A 24,988-nucleotide genomic window follows, 5' to 3' on the forward strand; every position below is an offset into this window, starting at 1 on the left:
CTAGGAAGGAGGCCCTGTTCGTATTGTATCGTTGAAGAGCATGGGTGTCTACTCCTCTCTTCCCTGAGTGAGTTGGCCTCTTTCTCCGTGGGCATATGGACCACTGGAACCAGTGTCCCCCATATTTAAGCATGATTAAGCCTCGCCATTTTGGCAGTGGCTGAGGGGCAAGGGAGGGGCTATTGTGTTTCAAAATGGAATAAACAGAAAAGCAGTATTAAAAGAATGAAGAGGTTGTTTAGTGAGGCTTGAAGAGACTACAGGTGTTTCCTCCTGTGTTGAGAACCAGTGACCCCTGGGAATTGCATTTCCCGTCGAGCAGGGCCCATGGCGGACTGAGTCCTGCTGACGTGCCTGTGGTTTAGAAGCCCGAAGGGGCACCACAGCAAACCCAGAGTTGTCCAGGGGTCTTTTGGGCTCATCATGGGTGTGGAGGGGTCCAAGACTTGACACGCATGCTCACACAGCTCACGTCCACAGACGTGTTCACCCTCACACACGCATCACTCTGCACTCTTGGGGCCGCGTCTGGATGACCACGGCCTTCTGTGCTGTGCTGTTGTTCAGATCCTGCTGGCTGGCTCCGTGAGTCAAGCGGTCTGTAGCTGGGGGGCCTCTGAGGGCGCACACAGTGGGGTGACAGGCAGCCCTGCTGAAGAAAAAGTGCACCCGTGCCTGAGGTGGGAGGATGTGATGACGCGGTGCCCCCGCGCAGCGGGAACTCGGGCCTTTAAAAAGCTGAGGAAACATCCTCTGAGCAAGCAGTGGCTACACTGGAGGAAAGCACACCCAGGTCTCACATTCAAGAAGCCAAACTGTCTGCTTCAAAGAGAAAAGGCAACATCCTGTCACAGGCCATGCTCTGGCAAAAACGTAAGTGGTTTGACCGTGGCTGTCAGAGCCATGTCAGCACAGGTAGGCACCGGGAGCTCACCAGTGGGCCTGGGACTTCTCGGAGAGGATGTGGTCGTGCTGGAGGCAGCGGGCTCTGGGTCCCCAGCCAGGAGGGGAGCGCAGGGGCGAGGTGGGCGACGGAGCCCGGTGGAGAAACCAACCTGTCAGAGGTGATGCTAAGTTTCCAGGCTGGAGGCGAACGAACTAGTGTTCCAAGGTGGGATGGCTCATCGTGTCTCCGCTGGGCGGCATGAATCACCATAGCGAGGAAAGGCCAGTTCATGATTCACACGATGAAAAGCCAAATGTGACATTGGTTTGGGGCCGAGAGGGGAAAGCCGTGGAGTCCTTTACATGACTGGCTTTATTTTTCATAAACAGCTGCTCTTGAGCTTGTGGTTCCATTCCTCCGGCCTGTTTCTCTCTGAGTTACTTAGGTTTCTGCTGAAGGCATGATTTGTTTCTGTGAGTGCCCCAGGACCGTGTGGCTTGGCTTTGTCAGGCAAGTCTTCGCTTGCTCCACTGCCCTGCCTCTTGTCATTCTTCTCTGCGCTCTGTGGCAAGGCTGGTGTGCCGTGTGTCCCCGTGCAAGGGGGCAGCGTGTTTCTCTTTAACCTTCATGTTTATCCCTGGGGTTGGATGGAACAACTGTGAACTTTATTTTCCATTATGTGGGATCAAACAGAGACTCATGTTATTAATAATTGAAATCATACAGAGAGTGTCTACAATATTCCTTTCTTGAAATAACAAAGTCAACTCAACTGCCTCATGGGAGTTGAACCTTTCTAGGGGGCTCGGTTCTGGACTTCCTCAAGAAAGAAATATTACCAAAAAAATTGCTCTGCCTTTTCAAAGGTGCCCAGGTCTTTAAAATGCCTTTTAATGAATTTATGTACACCTTGCTTCAAGCAAACTTAATATAAGAGAATCTAGATTTACAGAAAAAGATAAATTGGGGAGTGTTTGTTTATTTTACAAAAAGATATTCTCTTGGAGGCCTTAGGGTTCAGAAAATACACTTCCACTGATTAAAACATAACTTGCAGCCACTTTATCACCAACTCATTGTTTCCTTTATTTCTTGTGTAAATTCTCTGGATTTAAGCTTGTTAATATATAATTCGGAGGAGCGATTTCAAAATTTCTCCGATTGTGAAGTCTCATTGTTTGATACTGGCAAGATGCAATTTTTTTTTTTTTAATAAAAAGAGATGAACTTTAATCTGGGCTTGAGAGCTATGGAATCCTTCCAAGATAATTAGAGATATGCTAATATGTGTGGTGCGCATGGCTACCCAAAGGATAGAGGAATAGAACCCAGCCCCAGAGAGAGCTGTGTGGCTGAAGGCAGGTGGGCACTCATGTCTTTTACTGGATGCTGCTGAGTGTCCATAAGCCCTCACACTTAGATTTGAATTGGTGGGTTTTATGTGAGCTCTTGAGGGACTTTTGCCTTGGTTCCTACCTATTCAGAGCAAGTCACTTTCCTTTTTATTTTTAATTTTTTAAACATCTTTAGGTTTCTCATAGGTAAAATGGGGTAAACATAATACCCATTCCTCAGAGCTACCCTTACCTTGGTAAGCTGAGATGCTGCCAAAAGGGTGTTTGTTGCTTTGGTTTTGCTTCAGTGTCTGAGATATGGGTTGCTTTCTTGCCTTCATGAGCTACCATATTCCCCACTCTTCGTTATGCACTACATTCTTCCTTCCTTAATTCCTCTTAAGAGATGAGCAGGTTTTTTTCAGAGGAGATGCTGCAGGCATGTTTCCTGCTCACACGCTGGACGTCAGTCGGGTCCAACGAAACTCCATCCTTAGGGAGACCACATTGTAAGCTTGTCTGTGGAATAACTGGGGTGAATGGTCGTACATGATCAGATGCACACAGTCAAAATTCTTTTTAATTGTCCTTTGGCACCTTAAAGGAAATTAGGAAAGGCCCCGGGGAACTAGACCCAACCCCTTAACCCAGGATCCAAATAAAACCCTTGTCCAGGGGCACTGAGGGGACCTAGGTGCCTATACCTTGTGGGGAACCAGTAAAAACAGGGCAGCATCATCAGCCCACTTAGAATCACCTGATGGAAGGGCAGAGTTTGAAATCAGACACCAAGAGTGCTGAAAAGGCACTTTCTTTTTTCAGAAAACACCCTCGGGCCATGATTTGAAATGACTGTACTCTCGCGTTCTGGAAAGGGTTAAGAAAACATCCACTTTGTAAATGCTGTCTCCTCCCTACCTGGCCCAGGATCCCTGTTTGGGGACCAAATGTGAACACTGACTTTGGTTCGGATCAGCTCAGACCTGCTAGCACACAGAAGTGGAAATCTGCGAGCCCCGTGCACGGTTCTGAGCTTTGCTTGACTGGCCGGTTAGATAAGGAAGTTACTCCGCCGGCACATTCTCCTCCTGGGTTCTGGACTTGGTCCTGCAGGCACCGCGTGGATGTGAATTCACAGCCATTCCAAAGAGAGGCCCTTCCTTGTTCAGGCCAACTGGTCACAGTGCAGTAGAAACAGCAGGAGTGATGGAGTGAGACAGGTCTGGGTTGGAAAGCTGGCTCTGCAGCTTAATAGTTCAACCTTCGCAGATTCTGAAAAATCTGCAAAATGCGGGTTTTAATGCCTGCCTTATGAGGTTTTAGTCGGAGTGAAAGTAGGGAATGTGGGTAGTGTCATCAAGTCTCTGGAAAGCGGTGAGGGAGCACCTTCCCTCCTGGGGCACCTCCCCTGTGCCCATCTGGAGGGATCAGGGTTCTGCTAAATTCCTTCCTGTCTATCCTTTTCCAAACACTTTGATCAGAATAGTTAAAAAGGCACGATCAAAATATTCTTGAGTGATAGGATCTTTCAAATGGTTTTCCAAGGGTCTAAATCAGGGGTCTGCAGACCACGGTCTGAGTGCCAAATCGGCCCCATCACCAGTTTTTGCAAATAAAATTTTTTTGGAACGTGGCCGTATCTCTTTGTTCACATATTGCCTGGGGCTGTTTTTGCTACAACGGAAGTGTTGAGTAGGTGCCATAGAGACTATATATATGGCCTACAAAGCCTAAAATATTTATTATCTGGTCCGTTATAGAAAAAGCTCGCCGACCTCTGGGCTAAATGATTTGGGTCATAGTTTACATGCTCATTTCCTTAGGTTTCGCTGCATCCTGGGGTCACACAATGCCAACACCAGTGGGAGATAAAACTTGCAGTCAATTGATTAAATGATTTGCATAAAGCCGAATTTGATTTGACTGACTTCTTCCTTAACAGCTCTGAAACTATGTACAATAAACTCAACACCATTTGTTAGAAAATGAATGAATCACACAACTGCTTTTTATTGTTGTTATTTGTGTAAGGGAAAACAGGCTGACTGATTTTCTTTGAATTGGCTGCTTATCTTGATGTCCCGTAGACACGGCCCTGGAGTGCAGTGAGGCCCGATAGCAACAAGAAATAGTTACTGTTAAACGATTATGACATGGATGTATGTACCTTTGCTTCCAGACAGCTTCAGTGAAGCAGAGGTTCCCAGACAGATAAATTAGGGTCTCAAAATTCTCATTAACGTAGAACTCTGGATTTACTCCAGGGTTCTACTAAATAGCCAATTTTTGTAGGGAAGCCAAAAATTCGTTTCAACATAAGGAAAACCTGTAATGACCCTATCCTGTTTAAAACCCCATCTCTTGCGGAAACTCAGGCAAATTTACACCAAGAAGTAATTTAGGTCTGTGGAGTACCTCTAACATTTCTATTGTGTGTTACAACCTTTGTCCACTTAACAAGCACCTTTACTTCTCACCAAGTTTATGTATTGATTCAGTGGTTCTTGTTGATAAGGACAAGTCGGATCTAAAAGACGACACAAATTCACAAGCACAGAAGGAAGTGAAATAAGGGACAAACATCACCAAGCACACAGATTAGTTGGTGAAAGAGCAATAATTTTCAAGGTGAACACTTCACTTCCTTCTCCCTGTATTTACTAAAGAAAAATGCCAACTTTGTTTTTCTCCATACCCAGAAAGTTCCCAAGACAGAGGTTTGGAAATCTCTCTTCCAGTTCACATCTGCAAATCCATTCTGTTGTGAGGAACAAAAAAGAACCAAGGTTGTCTACGCTTATTAGCTAAAAATCTGGACATTTAATTTACTTAGAAGTTCCGTAAATTTTTGCTTTTAAACCTTCCCATTACAGAATAAAGGTAGTAGGTTCTTTCCCCCCTCTGACTTCTTTCTAAAGAAGTTTATTTTCCTACTAACAAAGATGTCCACCAATTTCTGACTTTGATCCAACCAAACCAAAGTTGGCTGATCGATTATCAACAGAAGTTTCACGGTTATGAAATACTTATTGATGTTCTAGTTTTCTCATTTTTGTTGAACAATTGCTTGATTGGAGTGGGCCTGCTGGGGGTGGAGAGGGCTTTTCTGGAATCTTCTTGTCCCAGTTGTGTGATGCTATGGACAAAGCATTGTTCTTGCAGGCAGGAAACATGGAGTTCACTTTCCAATGTACAGGTTATTAGGTACGGGGCCTTAGGCAAGCCACCTAACCACTCTAGGTTTCAGCGTTCCAGCTGTAAAACCATGTAAAGGAATTGCCTTTACGTGACTAAGAGGCAGGGAGATTGAACTTGACCCAGGTTCTTTTCCAGCTATAATTGCTGAGCTTTCATGAGGGCCCATACAAAATAAATCCATGTTTCAAACACAAGTGTTTAACAGAAGGCATTCCTCCATCTGCACAGAGCAGTGCTTTTCAACCTGGGCGACAGGTTGGAATGCTCTGGGAAATTTAAAAAATACTGATGCCCAGGTCCCAACCCAGAGGTTCTCATTAAAGTGCCCCGGGCATTAGATCTTCAAATCTTCCCAGGCAATTCAAATGTGCAGCCAAGGTGAGAACTACTGACCTAGATGTTGCAGGGAAGGGCTTCTAATATACCCTTGGACGTTTTCACCTGTGCGCCCAACCCATCCACGTCCCAGCTCTGGGGCGTGGGTACTTACTTGGCTCCCTGCAGTGTACCAACAGATCTGTTCCATCAGTTTAATTGCATTCGGTTGCTAGTGAAGAGACCTGAAACAAGATGGATTTAAGTAAGACGGTGGTGTACATTCTCTCACACCAAAGTCCGCAGTAAGCCGAGCAGGACTGTCCACAGAGCCTGCAGGGCCAGCAACGGCTCCCGCTACTTCTGTCTTTCTGGTCGGCTGTCCTTGGCATGTGGCTTCTGTCCTCCAAATTGTCTCATAGCTGCCACTTTAGCTCCAGCCACCACATCTGTGTTTTGGACAAGGAAGAAGAAGAGAAAAGAAAGGCAACAAGATCATGCCTCCCTGCTGCCCTCACCGCTACTGCTGACATCTAATGGCCGCTCTGATCTGCAAGGGAGGATTGTGTCATTGTCTAGCAGGCACATTGACGCCCCCCCCTAACGTGGGGCTTGTGAGTAAGAAAGGAGAGGGCTGATGGGGGTGCGGCAGCTGCCAGTCTTTGCCACACTTTTGATGGATTCTCTCATTTAATCCTCATAGAAACTCCAGGAGGTAGGTTCTGTGTTTTAGCTGCATTTCATAGATGGGAAGACTGAAGCTTGAAGATTAGGTTAGTAAGTCAGCCTGAATATTGTCTTACAAACCTGTCCCGTGTCTCCGCCGAGGGCCTTGGCTCACCCCCAGGGCGTGGGAGGGTGCTCTGGGTGAAGGCACAGGCCTTCCACGTCAGGTAAAGCAGTGGAAACTCAATGGCAAAAATGAAGTGGCCAGCTGGCGGATTCCTGTGCCTACTTCACAAACTCAGTTTGATGCGTGTTTCATCTTACTTACTGCAAGGAGTAAGGTCTTTGCGTCTATACCTCCTCCACGGGGCTCTGCAGATTTTTCAGCTGCAATGGGAGGGCTCAAAGGGGAGAGAGCGACCTAGAATCTTCCCCCCAAAACTCAGCCCATCTGTTATCTGGGCAGCACGAATAAAGAGCCCTGTGGGGCCGCCTGAGGTGGGACCCAAGGCTTCTGCCTCCCTGGCTTTTCCTTCATTTTGAACTGTCCAGACTTTGGAAGAGTCAGGCTACTCCTTCCTGCGTGTGTGCATGTGTGTGCACATGTGTGGTGTGGTGTGGAAAACAACATACAGAGAGTAGGGGTTTATTTGGAATTAGAGAGCGACGTCTCTGTTCTTTCTATGCCATTAGCGGCTTAAAGCTTCACCTCTGGGGCAGGCAGATCTGAGTTTGAATCCTAGATTTATGCCTCACTGGTTGCACAGTCCCGACAAGCACTTCTGCCTCACTCTGCTGCCACTTCCTAAAGTATGTAACGGGACCACAGTTCTGACTTCTTTGCTTCATGGGGCTGTGGTAGGTGTTTACTACTGTGCTTTGCATTAAGTCAACGCTCAATAATAAATATTAGTTACTATTCTTATTTTCCCGCTGTCTCTCACTCTACCTCTGAGAATAAAACTTATGTGGCTAATTATAGATGGTGATTTGTGTGGCCTCTGAGTTCTGCATTTCTTGTGAAACAGCAGGGCGCACATTTCCAGTCTTGTAATTTGTGGTGGGGTTAGTGATCAGGGCTAAGGCTGATGGCTAAGATGGCCATTCTGTGGCCAAACTTGGAACTTGGGCCACCATTTTCTACCACGCCTCATAAGGCAGCAGGCTCATAGTGACTGAAAAACTGTGTTTGTTTTCTTTTAATTCACAAGATTGGACTGAAGTGTTTATAATCTAGCTGTTAGGAGACTGACCCTTGAATTTTGAAGAAATAGCACAAATGATACTGAAAACTGAAACAGCAATGTGCTGCCTTTCTTGGTTTTAATGGTTTCATTAGTGTCACTTTCTGGAAAGAGCAGGCAGCCAAAGAATTATAAACCAGAGTCATTCTCAGACCAGGTGTTGGGACCAAAAAGGACTTGACCACACTTAAGAAAAGCTGAATTACTTTTTAACCCTTTAGAAAGACTCATAAATTTAACTGGAAGATAGGAAGTGTACAGAGATTGTTATCACTTCCCAGGACTGCAAAATGCTGGGGAGATAGAAAAGAGAGGAAAAAAAAAAAAAAGAGGAAAGAGAGTTGAAAGCAGGAGGAAGTTTTAATGCTGGATGAAGGCAACACTGATTCAGGAAAGAAAGGCATAGAAGGAAAATCAATCATCCCTTTGTTGTCCCATGCATGAGTGCATCCACCCAATAATGGAATTATTCTTAGTAGAGAAATCAAGCAGTGACATACATTATCTTCAGCAGGAGGGAGGGGAAGATGGAATCAGGGAAGGTATCCTGAAGCATATAGCATTGGATATAGATCCTCAAGAATAAATGATAATTAGACTTCTTGCTTAGATCTTGGGAGATGAAGAGGCATATTAGGACATAACATATGACCATTGGGAAGAAAATCCAGGCACGTCTAGGCTGGTGTTTACAACATTTTTTTGACACAAATGTCTTTCTTCAAACCAAACCTACTGTAGAACTCCAATAAAAAAATAAAGATGGAGCAGTTCTGGGGGGATATTGAAGCTCTGATTGCTCATTCACACCCAGACTCCCCTGCTTCCTTCCCTTTATTGGCAACTACAGTTGCCTCCACTGTATTCCAGGGTTTCTAGATGATAGCTTGACAACTGTGACCTGGACCAATCCTCTACTCCTTCAGCCAGATCCCTGATACCTGGTCACAGGTCCTTAGTTTTAAACGCTTCTGGGGTAAAGACCACACTCCTAGAGCAAAGTGAGTCACTGTGAAGCATGTTGTATTGGGCTCCATGAAGCTTTGAAGCTGTGAAGGTCATGTTTTCAGTCTATGTCGGTATCTTGTGAACAAAGAAGGAGGTATGTTCTTCTAAGACTGACCTGGTGACTCCTTTCCCAGGCTTGCTATTCTAACAAATTCTTCAGGGTCCTTCACAAGAAATGCCCCCACATCCTGAGACCATTGGTTAGTACACCAGAGACTTGGCAAAAAAAGCTCATCTTGATTGGCATTTATATCTCACATCATGAATCAGTTATGAGGGCTGACTTCACTCACATAGTCTATGTCCCAGGTCACCACAAGCCTTGGGGCTGGAGCACTTAGATCTGACCCCAAATGTATAGCTGGCGCTGGGTCTGAAGGGTCCTTCCTCCAAGGAATTGGTCTCAGGAAAAGTGGATTCCTTTAACAAGAATCTCTTTGGTATGGAAAATCCCAAACTAGATATTGCTTAAATCAAGGAACAAACAATTGCACTTTTTCTCCTCCAGCTGCCTAACCATAGGTTTTTCCTGTTCTTGATCAGACTAAGATTCAGGCTCTGAGTCTTAATCTAATAAGAAAAGATATTCTGACTCCTCTGCTCAGTCTCCTCACTCTGGTGCTAACTTGCTATAGAATTTGGGTGGGCACCTTGGGTTGGCTCACCCCCAATATGGTCCTGTGCTCTTAGTGTAGTTCCTCTCTTTCCCCATTCTGAGCCCGGCTACTCTCGATAAAGCAAAGGCAATGCCCAATATGTCTGCTAGAATTCTGCCTTGCTCTAATAGACAATAAAACTCCCCTTCCTGACCGTCAAAGAGCTTTCCCGTGTATATTGCCATGTTTCCATCCCATATGGGAAACGTGCTCTTAGGTTTCTAGGCCTTTGGAGAAGTACCATGACTATGGCCTCAGTTATGGCTCTGTCCCTGTCCTTTGGGAGATGCATAAAAGTTCCTTGAGGGGCTACATCTGAGGTCAGGGACAAACGCATGCCATCTTACTCCGTCTGTCTCTCAAAAATCTCTAAGGTGCTCCTTCCTGGAGTTGTCCTTTAAAAAATTTAAATCTGCCACAAACCTACTCCTCTGCTGGCTTCTGAAGAAAGAAGTCCTTCTGCTCAGCTCGTGATATCTTTATAAGAGGTCAGTGCTAGGATTTTGAAGTCTCCTGTCCAAGCTTGTTCTGTTTGCAAGTGAGGTCTTTGACTAGTCTCTCTGCAGCATCATGGGCCCCCTCTCTCCCAAACATGGCTGTCCCACTGCTTGGGGACACCTGCCCAGGTACCTGAGGGATGACTTCTAAGACCATAAAGAAGGCAGGTTGAGACAGGCCTTGCTGGCAGCAGAAGGCTCTGGGTGTGTTGAGGATAGAGACATTCAGTATCAGGATGTAGCAGGACAAGGGCAAGTTAGGATCACAACACCAGGGCTAGCTACTTCTCTGATGAGTGATAGGCTAAGATCATAGGAGAAACAGCAGTTTGTTGAACACCTGTTATGTACTAGGTGCTTAACTGTGTTAATTTCATATAATCCTCATGATAATCCCATGAGATAGATATCATTACTCTCATTTAGCAAATAGGGAAACTGAGGCACATATATGTTAAGTGATTTGCCAAGGGTCACATAGTGATAAGCTATGTAGTAGGCTTTCCAAACTAGATCCTCTTGAGTCCCAAACAACATCTTACCACTTTTCAATGCCAAGGATTTTAGGGTTCCATTAGATGCTTCTTCCCTTCCCAGTTAAAATAAGTCCACCCTTAGACGGAGGTGGGTTCTTACTTCACCGAGAGCAGTTGTAGCCTGACTCAAAAGCTCCTACAAATATGAATCTCAGGAAGTTAGACATGAGACAGTATAGAACCTCTGGAGCCAGCCGATTTCCATCTTGGAATTGGAGTTCCCAGTTCCTAGTGGGCTAATCAGCCAAGATAGGATAGGACCAGCTGGTGAAACATCTTTGGATTTCATCTAGGGTCCCTAGGCTGGGGATGAATCCTGAACATCCGGGACTACTTTGTATGTGTTGGGCAAGACTTACATTCATGGTGTGGGCTGAGCCTCACCCCAGACCAGACTCCCTGCATCAGAGGCAGGACAACAAAGCCTCTTGCCCTCTCCTCTTTATGTAGCCCCTACAGACTGGGGACCCCTGCTTGCTGCTCATGGAAGTCCTACTGAATCAAGTGGAGGTGGAAACAAGCCCAACCAGCCAGGACACTTCAGCCATGAGGCAGATGCAGCTCTGTCACAGTTTGTGATTCTAGGTCTGCTGATGCATTTATTTAATTAACGTCTACCCCATTTGATGAGATGGTGAGCTCCCTGATGGCAGGGACCTGGTTTACTCTGCTTAGCATGTATTTGTTCAGGGCAAGCTCTGTCAGGGCTCTCCTAGTCTTGTCCCCTAATCTGGGACTCACTGTATCTCAGATGGGAGCCCTTTCTGCTCTGGTGACCCCAGTTTCTGTAAGAGACAGGCAGATGCAGCTGGTTTCTCAGGTGGACCTATCCACTGTCATTTCAGTCGAAAATACCAAAAATAAAACTTTGCGGGGAATTGTTCAGGTCTCTCAGTTCTCGTCACTCGTGTGAGCAGACTGCTGGTAACCTTCTCATGGACTTCTTTTTCCTCTCTCGGATGGGAAATTCTATTTCTTGGGGAAACTGGCCGTCAAGGGAGACTGGATCAGGGTGGTCCAAGCCCAGACTCTGACATGAGGAATGAGGGTCAGAATGGGGCAAGGGACATTTGGTGACTGACCTCTGGGGTTACCCAGAGAAATAAGTGGACTTGCCCAGGCAGGGGGCAGGCAGGCGGTGAGGCAGAAATGGACTGAGCTTGGAATCAGAGGTCTTGGCTTTAACTGATGACACATCTATTTACAAGTGTGGACTTGGGCAAGCCACTTAACCTCTCTGGGCATCGTGTTCCTCATCAGTGGAAAGGAGGGTGAAGACCTCCCCTGCCTATTTCAGAAGTTGTGGTGAGGCCTCAGGGCTGTGTGAGTCACAGAAATTGTGCAAAGGTGAGCGTGGTGATTTCTGAGTTCCTGGGGGTTAAGGTCATGACTAGGAAACACAGGGACATTTGTCATGCATGCATCTATTCACCATGCCTGAGTCTTCACGAAGAAGAGGCAGAACACTGACACTGTCTCTGGGAGTGGAGAGAGGAATCCAAGAGCCTTGTGCACTCCGCTTGCTCTGCAGGAGGTTTGGAGGGAGGACGGACACCCGGTGTGGAATGCCCGGAGAGCCCCCGGGGGCAGGTTGTCTCGGCAGCAGTGCCCATGAAGACCATCTGAAGGCTCTGGCACTAGTGGCCTTTTGGCTGACCTCACTCAAAGTCATGGAGGGGACATCCAGAACTTTTGGGATAATACAGGTAATCCTGAGGCTGTGAAGTGGGAACACCTCAGGCAGGAACTTGGTGGATGAGAGTGGGCTACCAGTAAACTGGCTCTCTGCCTAAGCCTAACAATCTGAGAGGAGTGTGCCATCACCCTGCGTGTCCATGCCAGACAGGCTGGGGCTTCCCTTAAACAGGGATCACTTGGCTCCTGGACCCCTTTGCTCTGGGGCTCTGTGGCTCTAAGATTGAACAAGTCTCTGTGGCCACCCCAGATGTACTTTAGGATCCTCCCTGGCTCTTCTTTCTCAGGTTGTTCCCTCTAGGTCCTTTTGGCCCCCCCAGGGCTGTGGCTCTTCTCTATCCTTTCCCAGTGACCCTTTGGGATCATGGTAGATGACTTGATGGTTTTAATCAAATGATGATTGATCAAATGATGTTTGATCACCGAGCTCTGTGGGGCTGATAGGAATATACGTCTCAGAACGGGGACAAAGAAGGGAAATGTCACTACTTTTCCCTTCCCTTCTGTGATCAGACCAGAGAGTCTGGGATCACCTGCCATCTTGGAGGTCTCCCAATGGAGACATCCCACTCCACATACCAAGACGCCATGGCTTACTCCCTTTCGGCTGCCCCAGCAGCCTTACAAGCAACATCAGATTGTAATTCAGTTGAGGTTCCACTTTCTCATATCTTCTGAACACCTTTATTTTTTTTTTAAGATTTATTTATTTGAGAGAGAGAAAGAGAGAGAGAGTGTGCAGTTGTGTGCACACAAGTGGGGGGAGGGGCAGAGGGAGAGAATCTTCAAGCAGACTTCCCGCTGAGCACAGAGATGTCCAGGAGCTTGATCTCAGGACTCATGAGATCATGACCTGAGCTAAAACCAAGAGTCAGACACTTAACTGACTGAGTCACCCAGGCCCCATTCTTCTGAACACATTTAAAGGCATTCTTTTGTCAATCTGTCTTTTTCCACTCTGCCCTGGGTGTTATCCAGATTGCTAGAATATATGAGTGACGTGGTGATACTTGCTGGCTGCAGAGCCCTTTCAGTTCAAACATTAGTGAATGGAAAGCCCGCATTTACATGCACAGGAAATCTCTTTGTTGGCTTCCATTAAAAAAAAAAAAAAAGTAAACTGCAATCTAGTGTAAATTGGGCGGGAGAGTCTTTCTCTAGCGTGTCAAGTCCAATCTTTGGCCAAAGCCCAAGTTCTTTCTTCCTGTTTGGAAAAAAATCAGCCATTGTCCATGAATGGAAAGAACAAATTTGAAAACTTTGACTCAGACCTTCAACAGAAGACGAACATTCACATTAGTGTTTCAATTAAGGATGTGGATAATCCTTTAGCCGACCTGAGCTAAACTTTCCCAGGTGCCCTCAACTACCTTGGGCCGAGAACACAAACTTCTTTACATTAAAGTCAAGCAGAGAAAGTCAATTATCATATGGTTTCACTTATCTGTGGAACATGAGGAATAGCAGGGAGGACATTAGGAGAAGGAAGGGAAAAAGGAAGGGGGGGAAATCGGAGGGAGACGAACCATGAGAGACGATGGACTCTGAGAAACAAACTGAGGGTTCTAGAGGGGAGGGGGGTGGGGGGACGCGTTAGCCCGCTGATGGGTATTAAGGAGGGCACGTAGTGCATGGAGCACTGGGTGTCATACAAAAACAATGAATCATGGATCACCACATCAAAAACTATTGATGTACTGTATGGTGACTAACATAACATAATAAAATTAAATTAAATTAAAAAAATAAAGTGAAAAGTGTCAGGAAATTTTATGACTTTGTTTTCAGTTAGAAGCTAGGACAAGTTTGTTAGCCCTAGGCTTGCATTCCTATTGTTCAATTATTTGTTTTTGGTTTTGCTACAAGTAAAGAGAAAATTATTTGTTTTTCTCCTTAGAATGGATTTTTTTTTTAAATAATACTGAAGTTTCAGCAGCAAAAGAGAATAATATTTACTGTGGTTACTTGGAGGGATCAATAGTGTGTCATGTATCCTTCTGGGCTAGGAAGGTTTTGTCTTTCAAAATGGCCTTGTGTGGCTACAGGCTCGAGCTCAACCAGTCAGTTATAAACAGAAAGCACTTTCAGTGAGCTAGATTGTCAAGATGGGTGGGATGGGTGCCTCTTCCTGGTTCCCTGATGAGAGAACTGGAGGCGTACCCTGAATCCCAACTAGCCTTTAGAGCAGCAATCCTAACTGGTGTTCAATTTACTGCTGGGCCCTGGCGGCTCATGGGAAATCTGCAACAGGACAGTGGCTGGGAGAAGACTCTTCTTTCAAGAGGGTCTTGGAGGCTGTTCTAGGTAACACCCATCTGAAGAGGCTCTCTGAAAGCTGCCTGGAGAAGTTAAATGTGATAAATGCTTGGATGTTGGCTCCTTGAGGAGCCATTAGGAGGGACCTACCTCCTTAGCCAAGTAGCTTCCACACTGTGGTGTGAATGTGGTTTGCATGGGGTCATTAAATAAACAAGTGCTGACAATTTTGCATATGTGCTTGGTGATATTTATTATACCTTCTTCAAGGAACTGGAGGGCCATGTTTATTTAAATCAGTAGAATCCATACGTTCCCTCAGCTCGGTGCAAACATGTCCAAGCAGCCGGAGCACGCCTGAAGTGACCAGTTGGCTTGGTCTGTCATGGTCTGTGCTCTCCAGAAGAACAACAGCTGTAGGACTCTTATTTTTGTGATGTGGAGCATGTCTGGGTGTGTGGCAGGGGGAACTGAAATGTCTTCTGCTGACTTTTTATACTTTCAGATTTTTTCGTCGCTCATTTTGGAAAAGGGAAGCCCTCACTGGGGCCAAATTTATAGGTTTTTCTGTAAATGAGTTTTTTGTGTTCCCCCCCGCCGCCAAACTCCACTGGTGACTGACTTCCAGTGGTGGGAAGGTAACGGGGCTGAACTTCTCACCCTGCAAAAGGAGATTCCTAGTGAGGCTCATGTTTAGGTGAGAAGACTCTTCTCACTGGCAGACACTTGGATGCTCCCAAGAGACTTAATGGGCCTTCAAACCACGGGATACATGGTGAGGAAGCTTCAGGCTTTGAGGACATGCTACCTGGAGCTGCAATTTGATGAGGGGGGCTGTTAAAATCTCTGGTCAACTCTACTCTGGGACACTGCCCTTTCATCCTCTCTGCTTATGTATTATCATTTTGACCTTCTGTTTTATTTTCTTTGTCTCTTATTATTATTTTAAGAAATTATTTTAAGACTCTTAAAATTTTTCTTTTAAATATTCTAGTTTAGTTGTCTTAAAGCTAGCTCAGTTCGGGGATCCAGAAGCCCCAAAGCAAAGCAATCATGATTTCAGACCAAGTTCTTTTCTTATCCCAAATTTGTATCTGCGGGCTCGTTTCTCATGCTGGCGGCAGTAAGGAGTACAGTGTTTACTGTAGAATTAGAAACATTTATTGTTGCTTCCCAAAGGTCAGGGTGAAAGGCACCGACTGCAAGTTTTGGCTTTGCACACACACTTGGCCATCGGGCTCCTTTGGAAATTGTCCCGAGGCTTCTGATTCCGATGGGTCATGGCCACTTTGCCAAGACACTGTGGGAAGCACCCCCGCTCATGCCTGCACACTTGTAGTCAGTTGCAGGATTCCCTGGCAGCTGGTTTGGACTCATAGCTGGGTATGCAGGAGATCCTTGAGAGCTGGGGGAGTTTTGTGACTGCAAGAGGAAGAGGTGGGGACTTAGAAACTGCTCTCCTTATGGTCGCTGTGCTGGGCACACCTGTTGACACTGTGTGTTTGAAGGAAGTCCAGACTTCAGAAGCTGATACCCTCTGCTCACAGCACCTCCCCCAAGCCTGCTTTGTTCATTGATTCGAAAACAACAGGAGGCAGGAAGCCACCACTTGACAAGATCCTGGAAATGCCCAGCTGGCCCCTTAGCAGCCAAGTGTTCGATGTGTCCACTTCCTGGGAGGGAGTGGGCTCGGGAGTCCTGTGGGCCCTTCCGCAGAAGTGCACATGCAAACAGAGGGGGTTAGCCTCGTACCTGCCTTTGAGCGGCTTGAGATGCCTACCTGTGAGAATGAGTCTTTCTTGTCCCCCGGCTGAATGACGGGTGTGACCACAGTGCTCAGACCCCCAAATAACCCTGTCCCCTGAGTTTCTCCCCAGGGCATAATGCCTCAGGCTATACTCTGTGCCACAGAATAGCTGGAAACCCAATTGCAGACACGCATAGCTTGAGTGATACGGGTGTGAACAAAGCCGATGTGGCTGTGGATGACTGAGAATGAGTGAGCAGAGTGTGGGAGGGCAGGTCTGCCCCTTCAGGCCCCACCTGTGCTCTGGGGCCAATGCTGGGCCTCAGTGATCATGAGGGGAAGTGGCACATGGAATCTGTGCAGGGGTGAGGCACCCAGAAGGAGGGTTACAAGGGAGATTAAGAAATAGCTGGAAGGATGGGATGTTTGTTCAGACTCTACAGGGGACCTGGTATCCGTCTGCAGAGGCTGGAAAGGGATATGGCTACTAACACGAATGATAATATTAGCTCGCGTTTATTTAATGCTTGCTCAGTGCAGTCTCTGCGTTAAGCATGTACCCTCCCCGGCATGTACCTTTAGGATCCTCACTGTGTAGATGAGAAGGCCGTAGATGGATTATGAATGGCGAGTTTCATCAGAAGGCAAATGCAAGGGAAAATGGTGCTTGTTACCATGTGGTCCGTCAAGTTGGAGGAAGAGCCTCCCGCGCTGTAGCTCCCCAGAGGAAGGCGGAAGTGGGCGGGGGACCGGAAGGCAAAGACCACGCAGGTGGACGTGGCTTTGGGAGCATCCCGGGTGTTACTGCAGTGAATCCTCACAACCACTGTGGGAGACATGAATCAGTGAGGTCCAGGGTGTTAAAAAATCATCTGAGACCTTTCTACCAGTAAGAAACAGCCCCGATTTGAATACGGGTATTTTTGGCTCTCAAGTCCACTGTTAATGCTGCTTATAGGAATACCTGCTCACAGGCAGTCCCCGGCCACCGGCACCGGGCTGGATCTCTCTCTGCTCCACACTCGGGTTTTGGCCTCAATTTCACATGTTTTAACTGTTGCATTGCTGTCTCTCCCGCTAGATGCAAGATGCATGGGGGCAGGGCCCACAGCTGTGTTGTTCAGTAATGTGTTCTTAGTGCCCCGGGATATTTGAAAGAATGAATGAATATCAATAGAGATCCCTTGTTATGACGGGGGTAATTAAAAAGAAGATAATAAACCTATTAGGACGTTAGAGGGAGATTCTTATGTTAGATCAGGGATGAATTATCAGTGGTTCTAACCCCAGCAGAGCTTCAGAATCTGAAAGACTTTAAAAATACAGATTCGTAGGCCCACATCAACCCCCCAGAATCAGAACTCTCTGACAGTCTGGGTATCTGCATTGTGCATCTCTTCCTGGTCAGTTCTGCTACTTGGCCAGGTTAGGAAGCCCCCTTGGATGCATTTGAGTCTGGGGTTCTCGGCGTCATGTGTCCCTAGGGTTCTGTACGCTCCCTTTCCCTCTTCCTACTGCCTCACTCTGCCTGCTAGGCTTCCAGGCCAGGCTGTGCGTGTGCCTTGGGCATGGCTGGAGGTCTGGTGCTGGGTCAGGCATGGGTTCTGATCAGCTGGGTATTTACTGAGCAAAGTTCAGCCAGGGTAGCACTATGGTTCCGGGTTTAATAGATACCCAGGCTTTCAGGCTTTTGATTCAGAGCCCGGTCCCTGGGGCCCTTTTTGGTGGATGATAATGGACTCCCTGTGTGAGTCCCCAGGGCCGGTGGTACTCACTCTTCTTGGCTGACCCCGGCCTGCCCTCCAAAGACCCAGGGGCCTAGGCTGTGGGCCGTCTGGGTGGGCAGACTGTCACTGCCCAGCCATGACTGCTGCTGGCTTGCTCTCCCTGGTCAGGAAGTACCCTGTTCCAGCTCAGTGCTTTGGTTTCCCAGCTTTGATGACAAAAGGCACAGGGAACCTTCTCTCCTGGGGGCCACAGAGAACCTGGGAATCATTCACTGCAGCCCATTCTAAAGGTCTGGGTACGTTCTAAAGGGCAGCACGTTTCAAATTATCATCCAACCAATTAATCAGCAAAGACCTTACTGAGCTTGCTGTGGACATGCTACCTGGGAAAGTCTAGAGAAAGAGGTATAATATCTCACCCTGACAAGTTCATGATCTAGTTAGGGGCATAAGAAATTTACAATCCTACCAAAGGATTACTAATTATTATATAGCAGATTGCAATTTTATTAAATGCTTACTCTGTACCTGATTTTATACTAAGCACCCACTGTGCTTCTCATTTACTAGGCCAGCGACTCCTTATGTGACATTCTTTTGATAAGAAATTGCACAGAGAGGGTTAGTAACTTGCACAGGATCACGGATCACACAGCTAGAACGTGGCAGGGGCAGATGTCGAGGCCTGTGCCATCCAGACTCAGAGTGTTTGCTCTTATGCCGGCCTCTACCGCCCCCTATGCTGAGCACTACCTACACCCCTCTGCCTACCAGGCTGGAGGAGGAAGCCACTTCTGTGGGCAGCAGGACAAGTCAGGAGGCTGAGAACTGTGAGCAGGGATCCTGACCATGGGAAATCTCAAGTAAAGAGGAGGACATAAAACATGCAAGGAACATGAAGAGAAGTTGGGGTTTATGCCCAGCCAGAGCTGGGGTGTAGGTAGCACTTAGTGTGCAAAGTGGTTGGAAAATGGGATGAGCTGACACAGCCCAGGACTTTCCATTGTACATGAAGTTTGCAGGCCTTAATCGATGGGATGGAAGGGAGCCATAGAAGGTTTGGGGCAGGAGGAGGGGCGATACTGGGGGAAACTGTCCAGGAAGTCCCATGTTCAGGCACAGCTGAGGTGAGCGGGCACCCTGGGGTGGAGGCTTGGCCGGGAGGGAGATGAGCACCAGTGACATTGCTTTTCACAGCCACAGCTCCAGAACAAGCCCCGGCCCCACCCCGGCCGTACCAGGGGGTCCGCGTGAAGGAGCCCGTGAAGGAACTGCTCCGGAGGAAACGTGGCCACGCCGGCAGCGGGGCGGCTGTCACACCTACGGCGGTGAGGGGGCCACCGCGGCCAGTGTGCGTGTATGCGTGCGCGTGTGCGTGCGGCAGGGTGTCCCACGGGGCCGGGTGGGAGCGCTTTCTTGCTCTATGGGATGCTCTCCGAGGCCATGAAGGCGGCACATCGCCATGGCGTGGCTGCTGAAGAACGGACCCCGGCGGCAACGTCAGTGACGCCCGAGGTAGGATGAGGGGGACCGGCTGGCTGGCTGGCTCGGCCCGAGGGAGCAGATGACCCCCACCGTCCCGGCGTGAGCTGGGGGCTCCCCACCGGAAGAGGACCCTGCGGGTTCCCGAAGTGCGCAAGGTTCTTGCGAAATGGAAACGCGAATCCCCCCATAGTATGGGTGGTGAGGGTTGGGACATGGGGTGGGTATTTTGCTCTCATAAGGAAGACCCTCCCCTCTACTCTCCTGCCCTGGGGCCCTCGGGGCAAGTTCTTTGCAGAGGGCCTGTTGGAGATAGCTGACCTGGTCTCCCCTCTCCCTCTAGGTGGTGCTGCCCCATCAGCCCCTGGCGACCTACACCGCAGTGGGTAAGAGCTCCCACAGTCCTGGGGACACCCCTCAGGTCCCCCATCGGGGTGACACCTGCAGCACTTTCCTTCTTCCCACAGGTCCTTCCTGCCTTGACATGGAGGTCTCTGCTTCCACGGTGACGGAGGAGGGGGCCCTGTGTGCCGGCTGGCTCTCCCAGCCTGCCCCGGCCACCCTCCAACCCCTGGCCCCGTGGACACCCTACACAGAGTATGTGTCCCACGAAGCCGTCAGCTGCCCCTACTCAGCGGACATGTACGTGCAGCCCATGTGCCCGAGCTACACGGTGGTGGGGCCCTCCTCTGTGCTGACCTACGCCTCCCAGCCGCTCATCACTAACGTCACGGTATGTCACGCAAACACATGGCTGCACCAACCTACGCCAAGGACACCCTTTGGAATGCGGGCTGACTTCCTGACCCCTGATCATTCCTGCTACTGACTTGCAGGATAATGGAGTCGTCAAGCCCACCCTGTCCTGCAGGGAGGCCTGGGCCTGCTCTTATTCCCAGGGACCTAAAATAGCTTCCACAAAGAAGGCTTAGGGCCTCCCTCCTCATACCTCAGGCTCCTCAGGGTTGGGATGTTCTCCAGCCTCTCTGCCCTAAATCTCCCCTGCTGCCCCAAAGAGGCAAGTCTTGGTTGGAGGTTTAAGTTTTCAGTGAGTGGGCTATCAGGTGAGGTCTATGTGGGGTCTTGTACCGGAGTCAGTGTCTTCTTTCTATTCAGATACCTTGGGGGGTGATTGTTCACTTAACAATGGGACTTTCCAGATGATCTTAAGGCTAAGCAACAGATGACACAACTTTTCAGAAAACTACTTTTCTTTTTTTTAAAGATGTACTTATTTATTTTTAGAGAGAGAGAGAGCGCACAAGCATGTGAGTGGGGGAAGGGGAGAGGGAGAGAGAGAGTCCTCAAGCAGACTCCCCACTGAGCACGGAGCCCAATGTGGGGCTCGATCTCACGACCCTGAGATCATGACCTGAGCTGAAAGCAAGCGTCGGACGCTCAACTGACTGAGCCACCCAGGTGCCCCACAGAAAACTATTGTCGATGAAGTCAGACCCACCTGCAGGGTAATGTTTTGAGTGCTGCCTCTAGCATCAGATTGCCCGGGTTCAATTCATTGTCCCTTCACTTAGGAGCTAGAAGACCCCGGCCTGAGTGACTTAATTTCTCTGAGCCCTGGTGTCCTCATCTGTGAACTGGGAATACTAACAAGAGGGCTGATGTCAGGATCAATTGGGATGATACATGTGGAGGACTTAGCATCGTCCTCGGCATGCAGAAAACACTCCATAAATGTTATTATGATGGGTTAAAGTTGGTCAGCAACATTCGCCAATGGCTGCCTCCAAGTGCCAGGTGGGAAAGCAATGAAGAAAGCAAGAAAAATAGTTTTATGTGAGTGGTACCTGTTTGAGCAAAGGAATGGGAATCCCCCAAGTGTTCAGAGGAGAAGAGGCCTATGGGTAGAGCCGTATCCAGCTTCAGTTCAGGGAAAACTGTGGGAAGGGGAGCTGGGGCCTCATGAGTAGCTGCAGAGCCCACATTGATGTTGGATTGCTTTGGTTCCCTGCCTCCCAACCATTTCTCTCAAGGGCTCAGCGTCATCCTGATGCACCTGCCTTTTCATCACCATCCAGGCAAGGGCCCCCAGAAGCCCTCCTACCCCATGCCCCACCCCCCAGGCTACCCAGCGAACGGGTTGTGGGGCCTACATGATGGTGGATAGGAAGGAGTGAATTCAACACCTTTCCCAAGCAACTCATTTCCATATCGGGGGCCTTGGGTGGGGACGGGAGGTGGCAGATATAACTGTTCCCAGTCATTCCAATCCCAAGGATTTCTTTCATTATCTTTCATTAGCCCCACCTCCTACTTTGAAAGGCTCTGTGTATCAAACAAACTCTATTTATTAAGAAATAATTTGTTTTGCCGCTTTGTAAATGAACTCATCAAAGCTAGTTTGAGCTACCAGCGGGCGCTCCTGATGAGCAGGAGATAAGACATTTTGTAGCACTGGGTTGATGGAATTCCATCTCTGAGCCAAGAAACTTGCCATTGCAGGTGACCTGCATGGGTTTATGACTCAAAAAAGGAGGATTTCCATGTGCATTTTTGAGGTACTGGAAATAGTAAGGCTTTGTTGGGAGGCTGGAAGGCCTCGGAGACCCTTTCCAGCTCTAGCATTCTATAGGAAAACACCCTAGAGCCTTGCCCCTCAAACTACGGTCCCTGGACCAGCCACACTGGCATCACCAAGGATCTGAGTGGACGTGCAAAGTCCCAGCCCTCCCCCAGGCCTCCTGGACCAAAATCGGCATTGTCACAAGATTCCCAGGAAAGTGAAATAAGCTCGTCCTGAAATGACTCTAACGGTTTACTCTCAAAACACAGTGGCAACCGGACAGGAATAGGATGGGGGAAGTAGGGGCAGTAGGGGGAGGTCTGGGTCTCACTCATATCATTTCATGCAGAGTCCTTCCTCCTCCTGCACCTGCTTCCTCAGCTGTAGAAGATAGTAGGGATCCAGGCCCTGCCTCTCGTGCAGGCTTGACCTCAGGTCTGTAGGGTGGTTGCTGCACAGAGGAGAGGCATTGTGTGCAGGGCACCTGAGAAAATGGCCCTGGGATAGCCATGGGGGGCCCAGCTCAGAGGCGGAGGATGAGAACGTGGGAGGTGCTGGAAGCCCTAGGGAAAGCCCTGTTTACTGATGGAGCGGTGCTTCCCAGTGTCCAGGTCTGGCCCGGAGCGGGAGGGAGGTGAGTGGAGCTATGTTGGCCCAGGTGGACCCCAGGATGTTAGAGCTGCTGTATGGAGCCAGGGCTGTCTCTGTGTCTAGCCATGACAGTGGCCAGCCTGGGGATGCAGCCGCTACACCACGGGACAGGCTTGTTTAGCATGCTGTATTTTCACTGATTTTTAAGATGTACATTTCCCCCCACCCACATTTTAATATACCTGAAATTGGGATGGAATGTATATTCAATAAAATCTGGAAAGAGCATCTCTAATAGGCTCGACCCTACGGCATCAGTCCTGTTTGTAATTCTCTCTGTAGGAGAGAAAATGGATGCTTGGGGAGGTACCATGAGCAAGGACATGTAGCTAGTGGGGGGTAAAGCCAGGGGCCCAGCTGAAGTCTGTGTGGCTTCTCCCTTGGGGGAGACTCTGAGCAGGTGGAGACAGAGCCCCTGAGGGGAGACAGCAGGAAAGGGGGATGGAGAGCTTCCCCCACGGACAAGGACGGGCAAGGACAGGTGGGTCCCCCAGGGCTGCTAACCCTTGGTCCTGTGTCCTCCCCATCACAGACGAGAAGTGCGGCTGCGCCCACAGTGGGGCCCCAGCTGGAGGGCCCGGAGCACCAGGCGCCCCTCACCTACTTCCCGTGGCCTCAGCCCCTATCCACACTGCCCACCTCCACCCTGCAGTACCAGCCTCCGGCCCCAGCCCTGCCCGGGCCCCAGTTTGTCCAGCTGCCCATCTCCATCCCCGAGCCCGTCCTCCAGGACATGGAAGACCCCAGGAGAGCCATGAATTCCCTGACCATCGACAAGCTGCTTTTGGAAGAAGAGGATGGTGACGCCTACGCACTCAACCACACGCTCTCTGTGGAAGGCTTTTAGGGTGCGCTCCCGCCTGAGAATCCTGTTCCCTGAAACTGGGATTTAAAACAGGATTTAAAACAGGGAACAGGATTCACATCTGTTTGGAGTAGCCATGTTACGACTACACTTTGCACCCCAGACTAGAATGATAGACTTTCCCTCCTCCTTCCTTCCCTCCCTCCCTTCCCTCCTTCCTTCCTTTTCCCTTCCTGCCTCTCCTTCCCTCCCTTCTATCCTTTCTCATTTCTTTTTCCATTTCTCTTCCTTTTGAAAAATGAATTGTAGGGATCTTAGTGATGATATTGAAGCCAGCGTTGCAAGCCTAGGACCCCGGGGCTTTGATTTCTGCCTCGAGCATTCACCGGAGTAGCAGTGTGGCTGAGCCGGCTTCGGGCCTGGATGCCCTGCCCCACCCTCTGTCATTTAGTGATGGATGCCGTGTCCTGCCACACCTCCAAGGGCAGACCCAATGCCAGACTCCTTGAGCTGTCAGTATCCACAGTTGCTCCTTTGTTTGCTGTTCTCAGTGTTGGCCAGATTTAGTCTCAGGCAGCGGAGTCTCAAGGCCTGGGGCTCAGTGAGGCGGTGGGGGGGAGGGGGTAGTCCCGGGAGAAAAGGGAACATCAGAGTGGGTAGGGGCTGGGTCAAGGGACAGAGGAGGGAGGGGAACGAGGTATGGGTATATGAGGGGGTGGGTAGGGTTGGGTTGGAAGAAAGGTTGGGTTGAGAGAAGGAGGGGCTGAGGACCCATTTAGCTCCAGATTACTGGGTTATTAAGAAGGAGAATAAACTTAAGAAAAATATTGGTTTAATGGGTGGTTTTGCTGCTCTCCTTGAGAATACTTGCAAGGAAAGCTGGGCTCTTGTAATCGGGAGGATTAATATGCCTGACTGCCTCCTCCCGTGGGCAGACCCTCGGGGGTGCTTGCTGGGTAAGGGACCAAGACCCACCGAAGCCCAGGGGTGATGGTGTCCTCGCTGAGTGCTGCCTCACGTGCTTCTTGCGTGTCTTAAAAACCTCCGTAAGCCACTGTTAATGTAGAGCCAAGGCCTCCTTCCTAAACACTGTCCTTCCTGGGGGCTTCTAGAGCCTCAGCTGGAAGAACCACTAGGTTTCATTTCGATTTTTATTGTTTTGCTGGGGAAACTTCAGATTTGCAGGTGCTTGGGCACACTTGTTGCTGGGGATGCAGAGCCGCTGTCGCGGCTGTGTGCTTTCAGAACTGGCACGTCTGTCCGCTGATACCACTGTCAGCGTCAGGCAGACACATTAGTTGGCAGAATCCATGGCCAAGGAATAAACTTTTCTCAGAAATGACAGCTTCGTGGACACATTTTCTTTCCCATCTTAAGTAAAAACTCTAGAAAGTTGCCTTTTATTGGATTTTTTTTCTGCTGTGGGATTATTTTGACCCACATTTCTTAGCATCTGCCTAAAATTCCAATACGAATACCTTGAATTGTTTTTATTCAGACTTAATATTTAGATTTTAAAGGTTAAAATTTTCGATACCAAATTTACATCTTTGTTGGTCATGGCGGTGAGTAGACAAAGGAGCGGAAGTCTCAGGCCTGTTTGGTTTCCTAGAGAAAACACTATGCAAGATTTTTCAGCTTATTATTTGAGGGTTTGAGACTATGCAGAAGCAATCTCCATAAGGGGGTTTAAATTGGCAAAAACTAGCATAGAAATAAAGTACTTTAAGTATTTGCTAAGATTTATACAGTCTTTTATTTCTC

The 24,988-nt window shown here is 48.6% G+C and overlaps 1 protein-coding gene across 1 annotated transcript; it reads left to right on the plus strand.

Annotated features, from left to right (window-relative positions):
* The first annotated feature begins 409 nt into the window (after positions 1-409).
* POU2AF1 (POU class 2 homeobox associating factor 1) lies at positions 410-23,835 on the plus strand. The gene is made up of 5 exons (XM_028105917.2): positions 410-873; positions 18,963-19,093; positions 19,591-19,633; positions 19,715-19,980; positions 22,952-23,835. The coding sequence occupies exons 1-5, from the start codon at positions 858-860 to the stop codon at positions 23,264-23,266; spliced, it is 771 nt and encodes a 256-aa protein (XP_027961718.1). The 5' UTR covers positions 410-857; the 3' UTR covers positions 23,267-23,835.
* The last annotated feature ends 1,153 nt before the right edge of the window (positions 23,836-24,988 follow it).

Source organism: Eumetopias jubatus, unplaced genomic scaffold, assembly GCF_037043125.1.
Source record: "Eumetopias jubatus isolate StellerSeaLion01/CBP00866 unplaced genomic scaffold, mEumJub1_p1.0 scaffold_13, whole genome shotgun sequence".
NCBI lineage: Eukaryota > Metazoa > Chordata > Mammalia > Carnivora > Otariidae > Eumetopias > Eumetopias jubatus.

Coding starts and splice junctions, on each gene's coding strand:
- POU2AF1 (XM_028105917.2), top strand. Junction 19,094..19,590: donor CGGCTGTCACACCTACGGCG/GTGAGGGGGCCA, acceptor CTCTCCCTCTAG/GTGGTGCTGCCCCATCAGCC. Junction 19,634..19,714: donor GGCGACCTACACCGCAGTGG/GTAAGAGCTCCC, acceptor TTCTTCCCACAG/GTCCTTCCTGCCTTGACATG.